This window comes from Acinonyx jubatus, chromosome B3, assembly GCF_027475565.1.
Source record: "Acinonyx jubatus isolate Ajub_Pintada_27869175 chromosome B3, VMU_Ajub_asm_v1.0, whole genome shotgun sequence".
NCBI classification, from domain to species: Eukaryota; Metazoa; Chordata; class Mammalia; order Carnivora; family Felidae; genus Acinonyx; species Acinonyx jubatus.
In genome coordinates, this window is record NC_069386.1 from 18,953,223 (window position 1) to 18,977,151 (window position 23,929).

Sequence of the window (23,929 nt, forward strand, 5' to 3'; positions counted from 1 at the left end):
GAGTTGTCCCTGCCTATGGATGAATGGATAAAGAAGTGGTACATATATATGATCGGATACTTTTCAGTCACAAGAGGGACATCCTGCCATTTTCAACTAGATGGATAGACTTTGAGGACATTGTGCTAAATGAAATGAGTCAGACACAGAAAGGCAAATACTGTATGATCTTATTTATGTGAGGAATCAGAAAAAGCCAAACTCATAGAAACTCAGAGTAGATGCTTTGTCGGGAGCTGGAGGGTGCAGAAAATGCGGAGATGTTGGTCACACTGTATAAACTTCACTTATAAGACAAAGAAGTTCTGCAGATCTAATATACAGCTTTGTGATTATAGTTAATAATACTGTATTATATACTTGAAAGTTGCTGAAAGAGTAAATCCTAAATGTTCCACCCCAGAAAAGAAATGATGATTAGGTGACATGATACAGGGGTCAGCTAACACTATGGTGGTAATCATTTTGCAACATATAAGTGTATTAAATCAAGTTGTACACCTTCAACTTACCCAATATTATATGTCAGTTATATCTGAATTAAACTGGAAAAACATGCAGAATGTGGTTTTAGTTAGTTTTCCATTGTAATAACAAAAAATCATGTTGCGTTACTTCCATTATCATCAATTTGGCTTTTTCTTTTTTTTAATGTTTATTTATTTATTTTGAGAGAGAGAGAGAGAGAGAGAGAACAAGCAGGGGAGGGGCAGAGAGAATCCCAAGCGGGCTCCACACTGACAGTGCGGAGCCCAACTGGGGGCTCGATCCCACGAACCATAAGACCATGACCTGAGCTGAAATCAAGGGTTGGATGCTTAACTGACTGAGCCACCCAGGTGCCCCCAATTTGGCTTTTTAAATCTAGCACTCTAGATCAGTCAATGTGGCTAAAAGCCATTCTTTTAAATACATGCCTGAGATGCCTAGGTGGCAGTTAAGGTCAGTTAAGGTCAGTTAAGGTCAGTTAAGCATCTGACTCTTGATATTGGCGCAGGTCATGATCTCACAATTTGTGAGATCAGGTACCACATCAGGCTCTGTGGTGACAGTGCAGAGCCTGCTTGGGATTCTCTCTCTCTCTCTCTCTCTCTCTCTCTCTGCCCCTCCCCCCACTCGCTCTGTCTCTCTCTCTCAAAATACATAAATAAGCATACATAAATAAATAATCAAACAAACAAATAAATAAATGTATCGAGTGAATGTAGCTTAGTTGCCTCTGCCCTTTTCCTGTTGGTGGACATTTGGGTTATTTCTCGGTTTTGCCCCTTGTAATACAGCCTGGTTTTCTAGGATATTTGCTTCTGTAGATCTAAATCCTAAAAGTGGATTGTTTGGGAATCACTTTCTCAAAAACCTATGGGGATTCCCTCTTTCACCAACATTATATGGGCAATCTCTGTTCCCTTGGCTCTAGATATCCAGAAGCCTTTTAATTTTCATCAGTCTGTTGGATGAAAATGTGAGCTCCTTGTTTTTTTGTTTGTTTGTTTGTTTGTGTTAATTTTTTTAATGTTTATTTACTTTTGAGAGAGAGAGACAGAGCATGAGCAGGGGAGGGGCAGAGAGAGAAGGGACACAGACTGTGAAGCAGGCTCCAGGCTCTGAGCTGTCAGCACAGAGCCTGTCGTGGGGCTCGAAATCACAGACCATGAGACCATGACCTGAGCCGAAGTCAGATGCTTTACTGACTGAGCCACCCAGGCGCCCCTGAGAGCTCCTTGTTTTACTGGCCACGCTATTATTATTAACAATATCAAACATCTTGTCATATCTTTATGAACTATTTGCATTTCCCCTCATTCACATTAGTTGCTTGTTACTATTTGTTGATTATTTTCCTAAAGGGTTGGTCATCTCTTCTCATCTTGGAGGACCTTTTGTATATCAGATTTTAAACGTTTTTTAATCATACATATTGCCAATATTTTCTCCAATTCCTTATTTTTCTTTTTGTCTGTTATCTTTTGTGATAACAAAGATACAAGAATATGTAATCAGGTATGTCTTTTTCCTATGGCATCTGGGTTATATAAGAAAGTCATTCCCACCTCAATTTTATATAAATATTCTCCTCCCGGGGTATCTTGTAATATTTTTATTCTTTTATTTTTTATATTTTAAGCTTTAATTTTTGTGATATGTATTTGTATGTGTGGTATGAGGGAGGGAATCTAGTTTTCACCTTTGCTAGATGGATGTTCAGTTATTCCAGCACAATCTTTTAAATAGAACTTCCTTTTCCTTCTGAATTGAGATGTCACCATGGCTATTTTCCCCAGGATCTATCTGTATGGATTTTGGGATTCTCTGTAGTGGTCCACTGGCCTGTTAATCTATTTCTAGGTAAATGCCATACTTTTTTGATCATAGACATTTTTTTTTTAATCTTACAGCCTATTAATGCATATTTTCTACTTGTTATTTGGGTTTTTTTCTTTGAAAATATATTGACTGTTATTACACATTTGTTCTTCCATTTTGTGCATTTCCAGCAATGACTCTGTGTAGCTTTTATGTTCTTTAATGAGATTTTGAATTTTATTTTATATTTTTATTTTTCATACTTTAAAAAGACTTTATAGTTTTATTCATAAAGAACCTGGACCTGTCTTGTTTATTGCTTTTCCCACTATTTGAATAAAATACAATTCTTTTCCATGTCTGTTTTCACCCTGATGTTACTGATACGGAGGAAAGCTTTTTTGTTTATTTATGTTTAATCCAGTCCCTTTGCCAACTTCTCTTATTAATTCTAATAGTTTTTAGAAGAGTTCTTGAAACTTTTAGGCATGTGATTAAGTTATCTGCAAATTCCAAATAGGTTTGTCTCTCCTTCTCTAATATTTATATAATTTATTTTATTTCATGTCCTGTGGTATCACTAGAAATGTCAGAAGTTGAATCATCATGATAGAGATGCATCTCTCCTGTTCCTGATTTTAAAGGTCTTGTCCTCAGCAATCTATAGGCATTTGCTGTAGATTTTTGGTATATAGACTGTTATTATATTTGGGTAGTTTCCATATCTTTTTTTCTGCTTAAGAGTTTTTATTGTAAGGGAAGATTGTGGGATTTTGTCAAATTCCTTTTTGGAATTTTTGGCAGCTATTGATACATTCATGAAACCTTTCTACTTTAATTTGTTGATGTAACAAATGATGATGATAAATTTCCCTTTTCATTTATGATGTTGGACAGTTTTACTTTTTCTCTTTTAAACTTAATCAGACCAGCCAGGGATTTATATGTTCTAGTGGTTTTGTCAAAGGACTTGCTAGATTTACTTATGTATGTATGTATGTATGTATGTATGTATGTATGTATTTAATGGTTTGTTTGTTTCTTATTCATTAATTTTATCTTTATCTATACAAAAATCATCACATCTCTCTCTTTGAATACTGAGTGTTTGTCTTTGAGTATTTTGGATATTGCAGTATGAGATTTCCTGGGCTAATCCAGGCTCCAGACTTCACTGCTCTAGGACCTTCATATGGTAACTTTACTTCTCTGTTTTGTTTCCTTATCTTAAAGATAAGAAAGATAAAGAGAGATAAAGTATCTGTCTCAGAGGGATGCTTGACAGTTAAATGTGGTAATATTTGTAACATTCTAAAAACAATGCCTGGCACATGATAAGTACCTAATAGAAAATAGTTATTATTATTGGAGTTCTTTTTTAGATTTACTAAGTTAAATACTTCAGTCTTTTTCCCCCTAATTTTAGCTTGTCATTTGCATTATTCAGTCTTTCTTGTGCTATCAATTTGTGCTGGCTTTCTTTATCAGAATCTGAAATATACACATGGACGTACACATAAACATTTATAAAATACATGTTTATGTATTATGTGTACATATGTATTTCCTGCTTCTGATTTTTTTTTCTACCTTGTCACATGGTTCTATAAGTTTTTGCTTCATATGCCTGGTTTATGGCTTTAGGACCCATTTTGACTTATTTCATTATGTCAAATAACTGCTTTAATCCTGTTCATGCTTCTATCATTAAAATTGGGATTGTCCGCTCTTCACATGGCCCCAGGACGTTATTTTTTTTTTTTTTGAATCAACCTTTTATAAGTTTTCCCAGACATTTATCTTCAGTTTTTTGATTGTCTTAGGTGTATTTTATAAACAGCATTTAGTTTTTAATCCCATCTGAGAGTGTATCTTTCAGGAATCCACTCAATTCACATTTATGTGGTACCTGTCATACTAACTTATTACTCCCATCTTTTTATGTTCTATTCATCGCTATTTCCTTTTAACCGGTCCCTTATTTGCTGGTTTTGTAGTTTTTAAAGAATACCAGGGGTGCCTGGCTGGCTCAGTCATTAGAACATGCAACTTTTGATCTTGGGGTTGTGAGCTCCAGCCCCACACTGGGTGTAGAGATTACGTAAAAATAAAATTTTTAAAAATAAATAAATAACATAAAGAGTACCAATATTCTTATCAATAGTAAATGTACAATAAATGTTAAAGATTAACCTCATGTTGTAAAGGAAATAGTGATCATCCAGCCTCTACCTTTATATTGTCCTTGGTGTTTTTCCCAACAGCTTCTTACCCTATTTGATCCCTACAACACCTTGGTATGAACTGCAGGGATATAATCTGTTTTCCAGATGAAAATATTATGGTTTAGAGACATTCTGTTACTTGTCCAAGGACAGCAAATACTAAGCAGTAATACTCAGACCAGAACCTGAGTCTTCTGAACTCAGGGCTTTTCCCATTTCTTGATTCCTGAACTGTACCTCCCAAGTTCATCAGCGGTTATCATATTTCTCTGTACATGGACTCCCTGGGAACTTCTAAGAATCCCAGTGCTCCTGTCATACCCTACACTGATTGAATCTGAGTCGTGGGTGGGACCTGCATCAGTTTAGTGTAAAACATTCCCCAGGTGATTCCAGTGTGCCCCCGAGCTTGAGAGCCAGTGACTTTGATTTTCTTGGCTAAAGGTTAAAAGCAGAAATGGTTGGCATCTATATCTGCCATCTTCTCTACAGGGTAAATCCTGCTACGTTTGCCAAGATAGTCATAGAGCATAAAAGTCATTATTGCGTGTTAGAAGGAGTAGACAAAGAAAAGACAATGTTACTTTTCTTCTCCGTGGCCCAGAAGAGAAAATGAACTTGACAGTGCAGACTGAGTCATAAGGATTTTTTGGACTTCCCCAAAACAGGTGGTATTTTGATTATTCACGTGAATTTCAAAGGCAAGTGCCTTTGTGTCTGGGTGGGTGTGTCGGGCTGCCTGTGACCTCTAACCTATGATAGCACATTCCTTCCGTGCTTCTGGCAGAGGAAAGGGAGGCAGGCACAGTCCAGAGGGACCCAGCAATCAGGAAGGATGACTCAGGAGCCAGAGGTAAGTGCTGCTACCTTTCCAGGTGAGCAGTGGGTCTGAACTGGCATTTTGGGCTCAGAATATTAGGCAAGAGCCGTCGTTACAAGGGTGCTTTGCTGCCATGGATGCACAGCCTGAAAACTACCTTGCCTTTGCTGGTGTTCGCGGCAGTGACCTTGCAGAAGTAGTCCTCTTGTTTTCTGTGCCTTTATGCTCTGCCTCCTCCACCAGCTGGTGGGTATTTTGTGTATAATCGCTGCCTCTGTGGAAGCCAGAGCCAGTGAAGGTTCAGAGCCTTCCTGCGTGCCTTCGGGTCAGACTGCCAGAACCTGCCTCTGCCCACAAATGGGGAAGTGCAGAAAAGTCCACATTGATTTTCCACTGGCAACAGCAGGTTGCTTAGGTCCTGTTGGTGTTTGTGGAGGAAGGTCCCAGAGCCCACACCACATGGTCTGGACATACTTTTAGAAGAGCAAACACAAAGCCAAGTCGGACCTGGCCGGAGCTGTTTCCTGGCTCTGGTTTGCTGGCCCCCCTCTTGAAAGCTGCCAAACCCTTGCCTGAAAGTTTAACGAGACGGCCTGTGTTCATGGCAGAGGTCCTCTCAATGTTTGCTTTGTTGCCATGAGAAATAGCAACATTTGGCATGCCCAGAAAGGAACAGGAAAACTCAGAAATGCCAGGAAAGGCCTGAGCAGGTCCTGGAATAGCCATGATGTTTGTCTCCATTCAAGCAGTTAGCAGGCCTGGCAATAGGGCTTTCTGGGGCTGCTCTGAGTATTGCAAGTAGACAAGAACTGGAATTAATCTTGAGGCAACCCAATGGAGAAATTATTAATTTCCTTCTAAAGGTCTCTAATGGTTTTAAATTGGGCAGCTCGCCTAGAGAGGAACATTGGTTATCATTACCATCATCATAATCTTCATCGTCATGATCACTTTTTGGATCGGCTCTGGCTTATGTGCCTTAAAAATTCCTGGTAGCCCACCATTCAGATGCCTGTGTCTGTGCCCAGGAACAAACGTTCTGGCTGCACATTTTCCGAGCTGAAACAGCTCTTCTCCATCCACGTGATCTGGGGCGGGAGGGGTGGGGGTGGGGGTGGTGTCCAAGGATTTGTGTTTGCAGGATGCTCAGAAAGGATAGGAAGCAGCAAATATGGCCTCTTGGCTGTTGCTGGGGCCTTCATGAGTGGCTGTTGGATTGACTGACAGGTCGGGCGAGAGCACCTGAAATCCCATGGGAAAGAAGCCTTTTCTTTCTTCCTCTTCTTTTTTTTTTTTAAACATTTTTTTTTAACGTTTTTTATTTATTTTTGGGACAGAGAGAGACAGAGCATGAACGGGGGAGGGGCAGAGAGAGAGGGAGACACAGAATCTGAAGAAGGCTCCAGGCTCCGAGCCATCAGCCCAGAGCCCGACGCGGGGCTCGAACTCACGGACCGCGAGATCGTGACCTGAGCCAAAGTCGGCCGCTTAACCGACTGAGCCACCCAGGCGCCCCACTTCTTCTTTTTTTTAATGTTTATTTATTTTTGAGAGAGAGAGCGAGACAGTGTAAGTGGGGGAGGGGCAGAGACAGAGGGAGACACAGAATCCCAAACAGGCTCCAGGCTCCGAGCTGTCTGCACAGAGCCCGATGAGGGGCTCAAACCCACGAACTGTGAGATCATGATCCAAGCTGAAGTCGGAAGTTTAACCAACTGAGCCACCCAGATGCTCCATGCAAGAAGCCTTTTCTGAGGGACACTGAGTCCTCTGGGGAACACCCTTGTCTTGGGTTAGGCCTACTGCTTGATGCAAAGAGTTTTTATTCAAGAGCTTTATGCTCTCCAGGGGCATCTGGGTGGCTCAGTCAGTTGAGCATCCGACTTTGGTTCAGGTCATGATCTACCGGTTCATGAGTTTGAGCCCCACGTTGGGCTCTGTGCTGACAGCTCAGAGCCTGGAGCCTGCTTCAGATTCTGTGTCTCCCTCTCTCTCTGCTCCTCCCCAACTCACTCTCTCTCTCTCTCTCTCAAAAATAAGCATTAAAAAAAAAGAGTTTAATGCTTTCCAGAGTATTTCGACGTATGCACATTCCCACCTTCTTAGACCCTCACACCCTCCTCACAGCTGGCAGTGTAACAGGTTTAGGAACTGGTGTCCCCAGAATTCAGTCTCTGGAGCAGCAGCACCCCAGCGGGTAGGAGGCGGCTCTGGGAGCAGACTCACCACCCAGGGCCTGGCCTTCTCACCACTTGCTTGTGTGAGAGGAAGAGAAAGCCTTTCACCAGACCCTCGAAAAGTCGCAAACTCAGACTCAGGACTGTTGGGGCCTCTGTCCATCAGTTCGACCTTTCTTGTGCTTTCGTGAGGAATTTAGCTGATGATTCTACACGTGTCTGTTTTCTCCAGTTTCCAAATACTGAATCTTTCCCTGCCCTCATTGCCTTCCTTCTCCGGACGCTTTCTGGGTATACCATCCATGCTGTTAGTTCTTCTTAGAACTTGAAATAGGGTAGTGAGGTTATACAGTAGAGGAAGTGAGCAAGGACACAGGATAACCTTTCAAGGAGGCTTTCGTGACAGAGTTCCTCCCAGATCTTAAACCATGATATGAAACAGCAGTGAAAGAAACCACTTGCATTTAGTTAAAATGAAGAAACTGATGAATAAAACAGAGATGCAGAAATATTAAAACTATGATTTGAGCTTAAATGACAAACTGGAAAACATAGTAAGGAAAGAGTGCAAAGAAACAGTATCAGATGTGGTTGCTATGGTGGGTATCAGTATATAGACAATTACATCTGTAGCGATGCAAATACACTTCAGACAGGTGAGTTAAACACTGGAAACCCATCAGAATATATTTTTAAAAGGGCATTTATCCCAGTTGTGAAAGAGAGATGATTACATTACCAAGTTTTTTACAAATATAAAGGTACATCGCCAGAAATCAGATGAGTGATTTATATATTAAAGCCAAACACTTATAGGAAAATATAATTTTGAAAAGAAATATAAAAAAGAGAGCAATAGAAGATTTTTGAAAAAAAAAAACTGACCAAAACTTAAATTCAAAATAGATCATTGGTAGAATGTACATGGCAGGTGATAACTGAATTTAATTCAGCCAGTGTTTATAGATCACCTGCTATGTGCTCGGGACTCAGGGGTAACCAAGCCAGAACCATGGCCCTTGCCACCACATTGCTCATAAATTCTGTTGAGTAAGAAATTGAGAGAAATTAAGGATTAATTTACATATAAGAAAACACAGGCAGCAAATCATGGCATGGATACATACATAAATTCAATGATAATTATAGAAAGTTGAATTAAAGCAACTTAAAAGAACTGACAGAAACCTGTTAAACTAGCAAAAATAAATATAAATGCTGAGTAAGACACTTGGCGGGGTCATAGAGAAATAGGCACACCAAGGCCTTACTGCTGGCACTGTAAATCTGTTCCGTATGTGTGCAAAGTTATTGGCATCATGTGACAAAAGCCATAAAACTCTTTCTCCCAGTGAACTGTTCTGAATTTGGCATTTCCTTTCTGAGAGATACCTCTAGGACATAATTTAAAAGGAAAAAAAGCTATTCCCACAAACGTGGTCAACACCCTGCTATTTATAATAAGAAGAAATTAGGGGAAGGGAAAAAAACGTCCAGCAGCAGGCGAAATTGTACCACTCGTGCAGGGTGGATACCACATAGCCAGGAAGAAGCATGCCTGTCTCCCCAGCACTTAGCACACACGGTTCCTTGACGCTAGGACACCCTTCAAATCGTAACCCCCACACAACATCCTCAGGAAGGCTTCCTTGATCCACAGGCCTGGTCAGATCCCCTTATATCTCTCAGAGCTTCCTGTCCATTGTATTCACAGCACTTAACTAGGTTTGAGATTGTCTGGATGACATTATTGTATAATGTCAGCTCTCCCATCTGACTGGAAGCTTCTCAAAAGCAGGGGAGTTAGCCAATTTGCTTTGTGTTTGACCCCCAGTGTAGGGCCTGGGAAAGATGAACAGATGGTTGCATGTGTGAATGGATGGATGGATGGACAGATGGATGGATGGATGGATGGATGAAATTTTATAGATGCAGTAACCTCCCATTTACATAAGACTTCATAGCTGACAACTTTGGCAGACATTCTGCTTTATTCCTCTATACAGTCCTATAAGGTAGAAATTTTTGTCTTTGTTTAAAAGTTGAGGAAGGGACACCTGGGTGACTCAGTCAGTTAAGCCTCCAACTTCAGCTCAGGTCATGATCTCATGGCTTGTGAGTTCGAGCCCCGCATCGGGCTCTGTGCTGACATCTCGGAGCCTGGAGCCTGCTTTGGATTCTGTGTCTCCCTCCCTCTCTGCCCCCTCCCCTACTTGTGCCCTGTCTCCTTCTGTCTCTCAAAAATAAATAAATGTTAAAAATTTTTTTAAGTTGAAGAAGCAAAGGTTTGCTCAATAATAAGCTAAATAATTTAGTTAAATGCAGACATTTTATTTCTTGTGTCCCCCCCCCCCACCGCCCCTTCTCAAATAGATGTTGGCAAAATTAACTTGGGACTAGTGACGGAATATTTCTTGTAACCTTCCCATTTTTAAAAGGAAGGACTGAAATACTACAGGGAAAAAAAAAACACAGTGAATGTTTAAAGAAAAAAAAAACCCTTCTCTTTATTTTAAAAAATTTTAGTGAAGAAAAAGTGATAAATTTTATTAAACACTTTTTGGCGTTCAGATACTCTTAACTGTGGAGAACAAACTGAGGGTTACCAGAGGGGAGGTGACTGGGTGGATGGGTGAAGTAGGTGATGGGGGTTGAGGGGTGCACTTGTCCTGATGGGCTCTGAGTAATGGACAGAATTGCCGAATCACTGTATTGTACACCTGAACTGATATAACACTGTACGTTAGCTACATTGGAATTTTTAAAAATTAATAAAAAAATAAAAGTTAAAACGTTGGGATAAAATACTAAAAAAGACACATATTGAATTAGGAAACTTTGGGCAGTGAGCCACTAGTTATTTTCCTTATTTGTTTGTCTTATGTACATGATTTTGTTTTTTCTCTGTTTATGTCACTTTGAGAATTTCTATCTTTGAAAGTGAATCTGGAATTTCAACATCTTTATTTGGGTTACCTGTGGCCAAGGACAACACCTTCCATAACTTAAACATTGTTTTTACACGGTTGTCAGATTATCATTTTCATTCTCAGATTTTTTTTTCAACGTTTTTTATTTATTTTTGGGACAGAGAGAGACAGAGCATGAACGGGGGAGGGGCAGAGAGAGAGGGAGACACAGAATCGGAAACAGGCTCCAGGCTCCGAGCCATCAGCCCAGAGCCTGACGCGGGGCTCGAACTCACGGACCGCGAGATCGTGACCTGGCTGAAGTCGGATGCTTAACCGACTGCGCCACCCAGGCGCCCCCATTCTCAGATTATTAAAAGTACATTTAAACTTTTTTTAATTTAGTCTTTTGTTATTGACTTTATTATTATTATTATTATTATTATTATTATTATTAATTATTATTATTTCAAAGGCCCTTGAATTGGCTTTCTTTATCTTGGCTTTATTATCTTCCTTGTCTTCACTCCATTCTGGTTTTTCTGTGCTTAATCTATTTGTTCTAATTTTCCTGTTCTTCTACGCTTAGTCTAATTGGTCTAATTTTCCTGTTTTCTTTTAGCTTTCTAACTTGGGCGGGGCTGGTTTACAACGTTTCACTTTTTCGTTTTGCAATTCTGATCAGAGTTGTGCGTTTTCTTTTTCATTACTTGTAATGTTTTGTTGTTCTAAAAACAGATTCTGTTGTGACTTGGTTTCTCTCTGCCACACACGCATTACTTAAAAGGGCGTGTTTTCATGTTCAAAGAATTGGCCACCTTCTTTCTAATCCTGCCTCCATCCTTGGTTCTACCTGTACTTTGCCGTGGCCTTGAGATAAGATATTGTCTTCTGTCTCAAGAGATGTTTGCCTCTCCCTGCTCCCTTTTTTCCTTTTCCTTTTTCCTATTTACTTTTCCTTCACACTCAGAATTTAATCAGTAAATGTGCACCTTCCTATCTATTTGAACACAAAACTCATTCTCCTGCCTCCTACCATTGGTGTCTCCCATTTTTATGGTGGTGTGTACCTCTAGAATTCCTCGCTTCATTTTTTTGCTTAGTGGATCTGTCCTAGTCTGCTGGTACTTTTCTTCAATTTTCATTAGTTTTTCTTTTCCCTTTTGCCCTGGGTTGGAGCACAAAGACTTAGCATGGCTGTATTTGGGGGTGGGGGTTGTTCGGGTATCTTTATTACTATCAGGGAGCCTCGGTTATTTCTCGTCATGCCTTTGAAACAGTGTCAGCTTTTCCACGGCCATGGGAACATGGCAGTATGGTAGGATGGGACCAGACAGAGCACTGGGCACCTGCATCGCCATCCTGGTTCTGTTACCTTTGAGCAGATTGTCTCCCTGAGCTTCTTTATGGGCAAATGGTGCCTGACCTTACAAGGTTACTGTGAGAGTCAGCCGAAAGAGTGGGCAGGAAAGTCGGTACATGCATCGCAGAGAGTCACCAAGAATGTGTCATCCTGTGATCCTAGCTCGACTTCCAGATGGTTTCCCTACAGTCTGACCTTGAGTGTGCCCTTGGAGGCAGCAGACAGTTCCGTGTTGACTGTTGAACATGCCGTCATTGGTTTGCTTGTAAGTTATTTTGGTACTTCTGTTTCCCATTGATCTGGTTTCTATGGTAATATTTCCTTGTGTTTGTTTGTCTTGAATGATATTGGCAGCGAACCACTATACTAATTCTGATATTGCAGCATTTTGAGAAGACATGCTTTTTCAGAACAGATTACATTGTTTTTCCTCAGTCATTTCATTAACTGCCTCATTAAATTAATCTTCCTTCTGAGTCTGGAAAGAAGGCTGACCTCCCCTTTCTCTTTATCTGTCCCTTCCTTTACTCCCTGTAGTTATTCTCAGGTCCATTTTGAAACGCTCCTTTACACTGTGGAGCCCTCCCAGGCTTTTTGCTAATTTCATGACCGATCTGTCCTTTCCCTTACCTTTACCTTGCTGTCCTTTCCCTTACCCTTTTATCATATTTCTAATCTACTTATCTCAATAGGCATCCTTTTGGACTTCAAGAATCTCTGTTTCTTTGTTTTCCTTTTTTAATGTGTGGGACTCTGTTGATGGAATGTTCCAAGATCTCACGTCTTGACTTCTGTAGTCTTCGTTTCACTTGTTATCGTCTATATCACTGCTACCGTAACAAAGTACCAAACACTGGTTGTTGAGAAATGTGTTGTCTCAAGTTCTGAAGGTCAGAAGTCTGACATCAAGATGTCAGCAGCAGGACTATGTTCCCTCTCGGCTCCAGGGGAGGGTCCTTCCTTGCCTCTTCCTAACTTCTGGTGGTAGCTGGCAGTCTGCGACTTTCCTTGGCTCGTAAACCCATCACCCCAGCCACGTGCCATTTTCCCCTGCACGTCTTTGCACCTCCTCTCTCTGCATGTATCTGCCTTTGTGACTCAGTCTCCCCTTTTCAGAAGGACACCAGTCAGTCATATTAGATGAGGACCCGCCTTAATAACCTCATTCTAACTTAATTATCTCTGTAAAGACCCTGTTTCCAATGAAGCTCACATTTGGAGGTACTGGGGGTTGGGGCTTCAATGTATCTTTTATGGGGAACACAGTTCATCTCATAACACCATCCTTGTGGCCGCCGCTCTGTTGCCCTTGACCTGGGTCCACCACTTGTGCCCACTTTGTGTGCATGGGCAGACATCCAGTGTCCTGCTCATCTTTCCATGCTGAATGTTCCCTCTCTTCTTGAGAGCCCTACACTCTGGCAGGGACTTGAGCGGCAGGGGTTTGGAAGGTCTCACATGGAGCGTTCCTCCTGGGGATGATGAGGCAGGCACAGACGGTTCTTATGTGTCATAGCCCTCACGCGCACGAGGAGGCTGGGACAGAGCTGCCGTCCCCAACATGCTGGTCCTCTGTCCAGCCAAACCCTTGTCATCCATGACCTCCTCTCACAGTCCGGCTTCCCAGAGAACATTTGCAGGCATCTTCACTTTTACGGTTTCTTTGGGTTTATTCCTCAAGCTTTTTAGCAAGTCAGTTCTGTTTAGATTAGACCCATTGGTTTTGTGGCCTCCGCAGTGGTCTGGTTGCCCTGACTGCTCCTTTCCCTATCAGAAAGTTGTTCCTGTCTTTCTGGCTGGTTCAACAAGGAGAAGACCCCTCTGCCATCATCCCAGGAATTTTCACTTAATCATAGAAAGAAGGGCTTGAGTTTTATGTTGGCCAAGGATTCACAAGTACATTTTAGAAGATTCTATTTATCCTGCATCCCCTTTTATTTCTTTTTAAGTTTATTTATTTATTTTGGGGCGGGGTGCGGGGGACATGTGTGAGCAGGGGAGGGGCAGAGAGAAATGGAGGGAGAGAATCCCAAGCACGCTTCACACTGTCAGTGCAGAGTCCAACGTGGGGCTCGAACTCACAAACTATGAGATCATGACCTGAGCTGAAATCAAGACTCAGACGCTTAACTGTCAGAGCCACCCACGTGCCCCTCCCCCATCCCCTTTTAACATGTACGTCTTGATTGAATAGACTAATTCAAGAAGCTGCCTTTTTGTGTCATTCCCTAGTGTCATGGAGCTCCAGTCGATTACCTCAAGGGATTTATAGTCTCTAGGAGGGAAGATTCTTACACAGTTAACCATAGGCCACAGGTCAAATGCTGACCAACCGGGAGGAACGATGAATTGGCAAGACAGGGAGAAGAGGTACGAATTCTGCTCTGTGGGCCCCCCAGAGACAAGTAACGATGTAACATCTAACCTCTACTCTGGTGAGGCTGCTCTCCACCTAACCAATGGCAGAGGCCCTCAGCGCAACCCCCCACCCCCACCCCACCAACCTGCAACTGTCAACGTTAAAAACCAGGCTGAAAGCTTTGTAGACCACAGCCCTCCACTTACCAATTATTTTTCTTCCACCAATAAAGGTTGCACTGACATAAAAGCAACCATAAGTGATATCATTGTGGTCCACTGGCTCTCTCACTGTGACATTTCATGTCCGGTGGCTTTAAGAAGGATTGTGTAAAGGCGGGTAATTGGACCGCAGCCTCCACTACGGGACAAGGAGGTTTTTCATACACACAGAAACACCCCAAACATCACTATCCGTATTGAGCCATGCCCTTACATACACCTAGTCCTTCTTGATTCGATTCTAATCACTACCACTGTCCCAGGAAATATGTTTCTAAGCCATCACACTGTGCCTCCTGGAAGAGTAGTACTTTCTTCTCTTTGGCCCGAAATTTAAAGGGTTCGTGATTGAGGACAAACGGGAACATGTATCCATCTTTTTGCTCTGGAGTGGGGGTGCCTTAACCACAGTGCTGGTGAATTGGGGGGGGGGTTCTCCGCATCCAGCTGTCTTTGATTTTGCGATTCCGCGTGCATGAATTTCATTATGCAATTGCTGGCTTCTGTCCCCCAGAACCTTGTTTATTGTGATCCTTCCCGGACTAAACACAAGTAAGTAATGAAGGCTTCGGGGCTTACCCGGCTCTGTTTCCATGTGACGTGTACTATTATCTTCTTAACTCTGCATGGGGTAGACTCCTTTCACTGTTCCGTAAACACTTGGGCACCCTACAGTGTTTGTGCGCCCAAATAACTTTTGTAAATGAAAGTTTTCACACCAACCCAAGACCAGGTAGAAGTCTCACACATTTATTTGCAGCTCCCAAGCCCAGAAATCTTTTCACAAGGATGTTTATATTCTGAGTGTGTTTTCCTGTTTTCAGACTTCTGCTTTTTCTGACTTCTCTGGGAGCTTGACTTTAACAGATTTCAACCCTGCAGAAGCTCTGGCGGGTGTAAGACCCAGAAAGAGCTAAATATTAGGAAATGGCAGCATCTGCTTCCCCCTCTTCCTCGTGTCTGGGGAATTCAATGGCACACAGCCACTCACTTGTTACTGATGATTTTCTTCTGCTAGAACAGTGCCCCCAAAAAGAAGCATGTGTGGTTTCCCTACAAGTGTTCTTTCGTGGCTCTGTGGTCAGCATCACCTGCTCATAGTCCATGAAGATCAAGAAACCCATGAGTTAGGGGCACCTGGGTGGCTCAGTTGGTTGAGCGTCCGACTTCAGCTCAGGTCATGATCTCATGGTTCATGAGTTCGAGCCCCTCATCAGGCTCTGTGCTGATAGCTCAGAGCCTGGAGACTGCTTCGGATTCTGTGTCCCCCCCCCCCACTCTGCCTTTCCCCTGCTCATGCTCTGTCTCTGTCTCTCAAAAGTGAATAAACACTAAAAAAAAGAAAAAAGAAACCCATGAGTTAGGGCGACCAGATGCATATTTAACACACACACACACACACACACACACACACACACACACTTCTGTCCTTTAAACCATAATCTCCCTGTGCCTTGGTTCCATTTGGTAAGCCATTTCTCTCATCTGCCCCAGTGCTCACAGAATGGCTTACATGTCACAGTACTCAAGCAAACGTAGCTAAATGTACAAACGCAAGTGAAGCAAGGTGGTGTCCCTGTCACGTAACTGGAGGCGATGCAGACCCTGGTTGGGGATGAGGAAGGCAGTCCTTGCACTGAAGCTTGCACAAGTAGGATGTAGACAGGAGCTAAGAGGACTGTGAATTCCAGGGGAAAGAAACCGGAGCGGGGTGCAGAGCCAGGAGGAGGTTTCTTGCCCCCTTCATCGTAGTGGCAGAGCAGAGTGTGAAGGCAGAGGCCGGCCAGCCAGGCCTGCAGAAACTTGGTCCTTGAGTGACCTCATGACACCCACCATCAACAGGAGGCCAGTTTTCAGGAAGAAGCTTTTACAAAAAATGTCAGCGGCCACAATGTGTTTGCCACAGTGTCCAAGTGTTACCAAACAACGCACGTTCCGGGGGGACTATCAGCAGCCCCAGCAGCCCTTTGGCAGATGGGACAGTCAGTTATTGACAGCGAGGCCACACTCCCTTGGCCCCCACAGCCTACCTACGAATTTCAGTGTTGGGTCCACTTTCTGAGCCATGTGGTTCATTCATGAACAGGCTGTTGCTGTGCTTTAATTGGTGCTTTATCCTTGGCCTTGAATCCTCTGCTCTTGGGAGCATGCCCATCCCCCAACTTCTTCTACCTACAACAAATTATTAACTCCACAAACCCTCTGCCAAGAGGAGCGCAAAGGGCAAGCAGAGGGCAGGTAGGAGACAGGGAGGTGTAAAGCTGGAAAGAGGCTGGGGAGACTGGCAGTGTGGGGCTGCCCAGGGAAGGAGCTCGGATGTCCTGCTGCATTCAGGCGGGGGGTGTGGGGAGCCTGAACGGTTCTGAGCAGACCTTGACATCTTAGGATGATCGATCTGGTTAGAGGTGTGAATATGGATTGGACTGCGGTTCTCGGTGGTTTGATTCTTGTCAGTGCACAAACATTTATTTAGTGTCTGCTACATGCTAGGCATGCTGCTGACCTTCAGAGACCGTCAGTCAAGGCTCTGCAGGGAGGTGCACGCGGACCAGGCTCTGGACAGGCCACACCTGCTGGGGCAGAGGAGATGACCCTTGGTTTGAGTTAGCACAGTACAAAATCAGAGGGCAAGTTCATAAAAAGGGAGTTGAGCCAGACCGAGCCCAAGATGGTATTCACATCCACCACGACTTGCCCAAGACCCCCACCTGGAGGGGCTCAGACACAGGACTCAGAGTCTCCTGAGGTCAAGTCCCTGCTCTTCATGCACTTACAAGCTGCAGCTCTGGACTCCCAGAATGTGCAGGAGATGCCGGAGGGAGATTGCCATTGTGGGGAAAGAACATCTAAGCTCATCTGCCAAGGATGTCTAATGCATTTGTAGCATAAGTGGTTCGTGTCACAGTAATACTCTGATGCATTTCTCATTTTCATTTACTTTTGATGGTCTTATAGTTTTATGTATGAGACTTTCAATAGACACCTAAGATTTATTGTTAAAGATCAAACCCAAATCAGCCTCCTCGTCAGCTTACATTTGGCTGCCGTTTCCATTCAAGTCCAATCCGCTTGATATTGATTGACCAGAATGGCCACACAGGGTGAGTGGAGAGTCAGACTGCAATCTGGGCCCTCTTGGCTTTGTGTCCAGCTATCTGGGCCTGGGACCTGTGTGTGTTTCCAAGAACCCAGGAAGAGGAGGCAGCCAGGCCCTTGGAGGGCCTTCTTTGACTTGACATTGCAAAACCTGACACAGTGACCTTCCTGCCAGCCTGCTCCTGGGTTGGCTGTCCTCCTTATCCCAAGGCTCCCGGTAGGAGAACACTGTCCTTCGAAGCACACGAGCCAGACAGAATCCTGGGTCCAGAAGTGACTTAGACATCATCAGGTCCAAACCGCTTATTTAACAGATGAAAGCCAATAATAGCCAGATGAAGGGTGATACAGTTAGGAATTATGGAAAGATTAGGGAGAAGCGCATGTGGCTGGATTTGAAATGAAGGCATCAGGAGGGACTCCTGTGTAATACAGAGCTGTGTTGGATCAGTGGGCTGAGAAGCAGTGACACCCCAGTAGCAGTGGGTACACCTAACACCAGATCTTGGTTTCTAAATACCATTTTCTGCTAAAGGGAATCGGGGCTGATTCCAGGGCTGGGGCTTGGAAAGCACCAGAAGAGACTGGAGCACCTTATCTTGCCAGGAAGTAAGGAAGTGCCCAAAACATGTAGGGACATGTCAGAGGAACACAGGAGCCCCCTTGATGGGACTCCCACTGGCCAAACTGGGGATGATCTGAGCAGCAAAAGAAATAATGATAATCGTAATGGCAATACTTTGAGTAAAAAAAGAATCCATGAGTCCATAGTGATACTTAAAAGGAGAGGGAGACACCCTTCTGCACAGAAGAATGCCAAGTAACAAGTGTAGAAGGAATGATCATTTTAGAAAAATCACTGTTTTGCAACCATCAGTGTACTAACTGAGTCAGGCCAGGGTCAACAGTGGATGCTGAAATCAGTGGATGAAATGATGTAGGAACACAAGATACTCACTAGTCTCAGAGTATCACCCCACAGCTTGCTCATTAGTCACAAAGAGCAAAATGTACCTTTATAAAGGAGGGATCTGACAGACACAACCTTCAACAAGAGGTCAGGCCCGGCATCACCAACAGGGGAATAACCTGACATCAGTTGCCCTCGCATGAGGTCCAATTGGTAGGACTCATCATTGTCTGAGATTTTTGCCAAAAATGCTTCACTTGAATCTCAACATTGGGAAACAATTGAGTAGATTCAGATTATGGGGTATTCTATGAGACAACTGGAATGACTTGAAAAATTGCAATGCCAATGTTGGAAAAGACATAAAAAGCCATGAGGATTCTTCTAGCTTAAAGAAGAGTAAAGGGACATGACCAATAAATTCAGTGTGTGATTCTTGATGGGATCCTGGATCAGGACATAAAATAGTTATAAAAGACATGTCTGGGACGGCTGGGACTGTTTGAATGTGGACTGTGGATTTGATAATATCATATCGATTTCATTCCTTGAAAATGATAAATAATGGAGGTCACCTAGGAAAATATTCTTGTTCTTCAGAGATACATGCTGAAGTATTTAGGGGTTAAGTGTCCTGATGGCGCTAATTTACTTGGAAATGATTCCGCAAAAAATGAAAAGTGTCTGTGGAGAGAAAGGAGAGAAAGCAAAATGTGGCAACAGAGTAACAGTGGTACCTAGGGGCAGGGCATTTTAGGGGTGCTCACTGTGTCCAAGTTCAGCTTTTCTGCAGTTCTGAACTTTTTCAAAATAAAAAATTGTGGGGGGAACAGTAATGACAATAGAAACAGCAATAGAATGACTTGTCTTTTTTTAAAAATCAGCTGAAGTTAAAACTCCATTCTTTTGTCCTGAAATCCAGTATGCTATCACCTGTCCCTCTTCATCCACGTGAATGGAGAGAGAGATAAGACAGAGACACAGTCCTTCATCCCCTGGTTCAAAGACCAGAGCTTTGAGAGGGCGTGATAGACCGACCCTTTCCAATCCTGACAGCTCAGCTAAGGAGATAAAGACGACACACTATCACCATCTAGTGGCCACATAAGTAGTCTGCTGCTGCCAATTTTGAAAGCAAACTTTACCCCAAGTTATTACTGGTCTTTCCCGCCATGGGCTTGGTGAATACATTTTCCCATCTGCCAAGCCCTGGTTTTTGTTCCTCTAATTTTCTCATACGCCTTTCCAGCTGCTTTGGAGAAACAAGCCCAGAAGCTGATTTCCTCCTCCCGCCCCCCCCGAAACCTAACTGAGCCCCAAATTCTTTGATAATCCAGAAGAAAGAGAAAAGCCCTGTTCGTGCGTACTTAACCAGATCTCTTTTTACCAGATCTCTTTTTACCACCACACACCAGCAAGCTTCTGGCCTTTCTGACTCTGCCTTGTGGAAATAAACAAAAACTAACCTGATGAGGAAAGCAAAGGCGATTTATTCCGAGCTTGCTGTAGGAAGGGAGTCAACTACGTTTGCTTGTGTTTTGGCAGAAGAGTGAGAAAGCTTTATAGTGGGGAAAAGGGAAAGCCTTGGGTGTTTCCCAACTGGAGGCTCTCAGTGGGAAGGCTGGAGGCAGCTAAATAGAAGCGGGGCGGGGGAGGGGTGTTCTACATGTTTGGTTGGGGGAGCATTTTGGCTTTCTCTGGTTGGTTTAAGTTGGACATAGGGCCAAAGACTAGTGAAGCTGTCCATTATGAGTCAAGCCCTGGCGATTTGAGTTCAACTGTTCCAGAAGCTATTGTGTAGCTTCCTGGATTGATGTTAGCCATGGAGGCTTGGCTTCCTATGAGTCTGGCTTAGAACAGGCTGGCTTCCTGGGCTGGTTACTACAGATAAGGGGGTTAGTTTTCTGGGCAGGTTGCTGCCTGTGTGTCAAAGTTCCATTTTTTTACATATGGCCTGGCCATTGTGTATTCAGTCTCTTGCTCTCTCTCTCTGTCTCTCTCTCTCTCTCTTTCTCTCTCAGCAAGCCCATCCACAAAGCACCCAACATGGGGCCTGCCATGTTGCCGGCAGCAGCATCTCTAATCACAGGGAAGAGGCCCCTGGAGGGAGGTCAGAAGACCTTCAGCCTTCTGAGCCTTCTGCTCCAGTCTGGGGAGGTTCCTCTAAGTGTGGGTGGCCTCCCCCCTGTACACAGCAGGTGCCATTCCTGCTGATTCCTGCCCTGTGAGAGGTAACGCTTGCTCCCTCTAGAGGCCGGAGAGTGAGGTGGAGTCTTGCAGAGATTACCTGTGAGACACAGGTGCAGATGGGAACAGGTACGTCCCCAATGCCAGCTACAAGTCAGCCAAGATCCTGACGTCCAGGGACTCCAGCCGAGATGAACAGACAGACTCACACATGAATAAACCATTGCTTTATCCCAAGCCTACGTTGGCCGTGGGCTCACCATCCGTGGGTGCTTTTCTCCTTTCTCCAAATCCAGGCGCTGCGTGTGAAATGGTCCCATCTCAAGTTGCCCTGGGTGGATCTAGACTGGCTCATAGACATCTCCTGCCAGATCACAGAGCTGGACCTTTCTGCCAATTGCCTGTCTTCCCTCCCCTCCGTCATCCCCTGGGGACTCATCAACCTCCGGAAGCTGAACCTCTCCAACAACCACCTGGGGGAGCTGCCTGGTGTGCAGTCATCGGATGAAATCATCTGTTCCAGGTGGGCACTCGGCCCACGCAGGCCCCCCCAGAGTGGGGATGGGGACCTCCGCACCCAGCCGCCACCACTGCCCTCCTCCTACACGTACTCCCTAAGTGTCCTTTGTGGTTTTGAAAACAAACTCTCAGGAATGGCAGAGAAGTTCTGCCTGCCCTTATACAAGCTCTGAGGAATAAGGCCTCCCCGCTTTTTGGGGTGAACGCAGAGAAGTCTAGAGGGGGGGTTTGTCCAGCCCACATTTATACTCCCACTGGTGGCCACGCAGACCTGCCTGCCTGAGACATCCAGTCTTGGTCTCGCACACATGAATCAGAGGATGCTGAAATACTCCTGGCTGGTGCAAAGCTTTTATTCCACCTCCCAGGGAAAGTTAAGTGAGAAAGGCGTCATAGAAAGAATTAACAGCAGGTGGATAGTGTGGGCAACTCCTGGTCTCCTTTTGCGGGGGGGGGGGGGGGGAGGGAGAGCGTGGGAACAGGTCTGCACCTTCCCCTTGCAGCACATGGATGTACTGATGATACCTACCTGCAAAACCCCAACTTCCGAAGGACTTGAACCTTAGAGCTAAGGCTCTAAGCAAAGTTAAGGGAGAATGTTGCAAAGAGCATAGGGTCAGACATAACCCATGAGGAAGAAGGCTGCACACAAACATTTAATTTTTTTAATGTTTATTTATTTTTGAGAGAGAGGGAGAGACAGAGCGTGAACAGGGGAGGAGCAGAGAGATAGGGAGACAGAATCCGAAGCAGGCTCCAGGCTCTGAGCCATCAGCACAGAGCCCAATGCAGGGCTCGAACTCACAAGCCGTGAGATCATGACCTGAGCTGAAGTTGGACGCTTAACCGACTGAGCCACCCAGGCGCCCCAACTGCACACAAACATTTAAAGGTCAAGTGCCATCTGAGCGGGGGTCCCTTACCAGGTTCCAGATGCCTAAAAGCACCGCCCTGTGGCCTTCCAGGAACTTTCAGGACACCAGCTTCTTTTGCTATCATATAGTGAGAAAGGTTTGCAACCCTATGAGTCAGTGAGACCACGGCCCACCAAAGAGACAGTTGATTTTCTTTGTCTACACAGTTAATGCAATGAATACAAATCCTACTCTGCATTTTCAACCCACACTCTTTAGCTTGGTGCGAGGGGAAAAGAGAAATACATGTGCAGAGACACGGAACCTTGATGCTTTACCTCTTTGTTCTGATGCCTTGCCTTCCTTCTTCCCCAACCACAGGCTCCTGGAAATTGACATTTCCAGCAATAAATTGCCCCATCTCCCACCAGGATTCTTGCACCTCTTAAAACTTCAAAAATTGACAGCTTCAAAAAACTACTTGGAAAAGTTGTTTGAAGAAGAAAGTGGTAGGTTGGATCATCAGTAACCTGACTTACTTTGTTGTGGTGTACTTCTTGATAGGACCTTTTTTGTTTGTTTGTTTTTTTACTGATGCATTTATTTATTTATTTTCCCCTAGCCACTAACTGGATCGGTTTGCGGAAGCTGCAGGAACTCGACATCTCTAACAATAAATTGACGGAACTCCCTGCCCTTTTCCTTCATTCTTTCAAGTCACTCAGTTATCTGAATGTCTCCAGAAATAACCTGAAGATGTTTCCAGATGCCTGGGCCTGCCCTTTGGTTAGTATTGTGCCAGAAGCTGGTCATTACCCAGGGCTCTCTCAGTGCGCTCACTTGCGCCCCCTGGGTGGCCACACTGGGTAGTAGCACTGCCGTCCCCCTCTTACCCTCGGAAGTGTCCCTCAAGAGCATCCAGCCCCTGAGTGTCTCAGGCAGGTGACTCACGTGAGAGCCAGCGCCTGGCTCCGGGCTTGAGGTTCACGCCATGACGCCCATAGAACTTTCCACAGTCACAGCTCACATGTCCAGTGTAGGAAGACTTCTGCCCCAGAATGGGGGCACAATTCCTTTCAGATAGCTGTGAAATCAGAATAAAGAAGCAGAAATCATCTGCCTCCACAGCACTGCCAATTAAATGGTGGTTTTGCTTCTTGGGAAGTTTGCTTGTTAAAACAGATGGAATACCATAAAGAATATTTATGTTTTATTGCCATTGGTTTTGAACCAAGAAATTCTCTGTCACTAGCATTAACATTCTGGTGGAAACATATGTGTGTGGGAAACGGTTCCTCTCTGGAGCATGGTCCTGAATGATGCCATTATTTCCAAGGACAATGGGCCAGATGTTCTGGAATGAAGGGAAAGGACTATGAGCCACCTTTGTCTCCCTCAGGAAACCATTCCCGTCCCTTTCTTGGGGCAAAAGGACAGGAAAACGGGACAATAACAGTTTGTAGCGTCTTGACTCCGTTGCACTTATGACAGAAGCTTATTGTAGCATTCTGATTTTTAATATCAGGTTTGGAAACGGTCTTTCTCCTAGGCCCCCCGGCACTTGACAAGCTAACTAATGTCTCATTCTCTTTCTTGTCGAACTCTTAGAAATGTTGTAGAGCATCCAAAAATGCCCTGGAATCTCTACCAGACAAAATGGCTGTCTTTTGGAAAAACCACCTCAGGGATGTGGATTTCTCAGAAAACGCTCTCAAAGAAGTCCCCCTGGGGCTTTTCCAGCTCGATGTGAGTCGAACAGGCCCTCTATTTCTCATTTTCAGCCTTTGTGAGGAAATCGCTCCAACATTGCAGTGCAATCCACATGCTTCTCCTGAGCTTCTGAGACCAAAAACAAAAAATGTTGAGCTGTCAAAAATGTGCATGTTTATGAGCAAAGATTGGGAGGAAGTGAGCCAAATGAAAACAGCTATGTGAAGGGGAAGGGGGAGCGTGGGGTTTTATCCACCAGGACTCTGCAGGGTTGA

At 44.2% G+C, this 23,929-nt stretch overlaps 1 protein-coding gene across 4 annotated transcripts in view; it reads left to right on the forward strand.

Moving 5' to 3' along the window:
- LRRK1 (leucine rich repeat kinase 1) overlaps nt 1-23,929 on the forward strand; it is a 131,954-nt gene that overhangs the window by 58,087 nt on the left and 49,938 nt on the right. For 3 of the 4 annotated variants that reach the window (XM_027067925.2, XM_053223631.1, XM_027067926.2), the window contains 4 exons: nt 20,868-21,094; nt 22,326-22,453; nt 22,567-22,730; nt 23,553-23,690. In XM_027067925.2, coding sequence (XP_026923726.2) covers nt 20,868-21,094; nt 22,326-22,453; nt 22,567-22,730; nt 23,553-23,690 — 657 coding nt within the window. Of the gene's footprint in view, nt 1-20; nt 5,383-20,867; nt 21,095-22,325; nt 22,454-22,566; nt 22,731-23,552; nt 23,691-23,929 lie in introns of those variants that run through there. The other variant, XM_053223632.1, reaches the window with a different exon arrangement.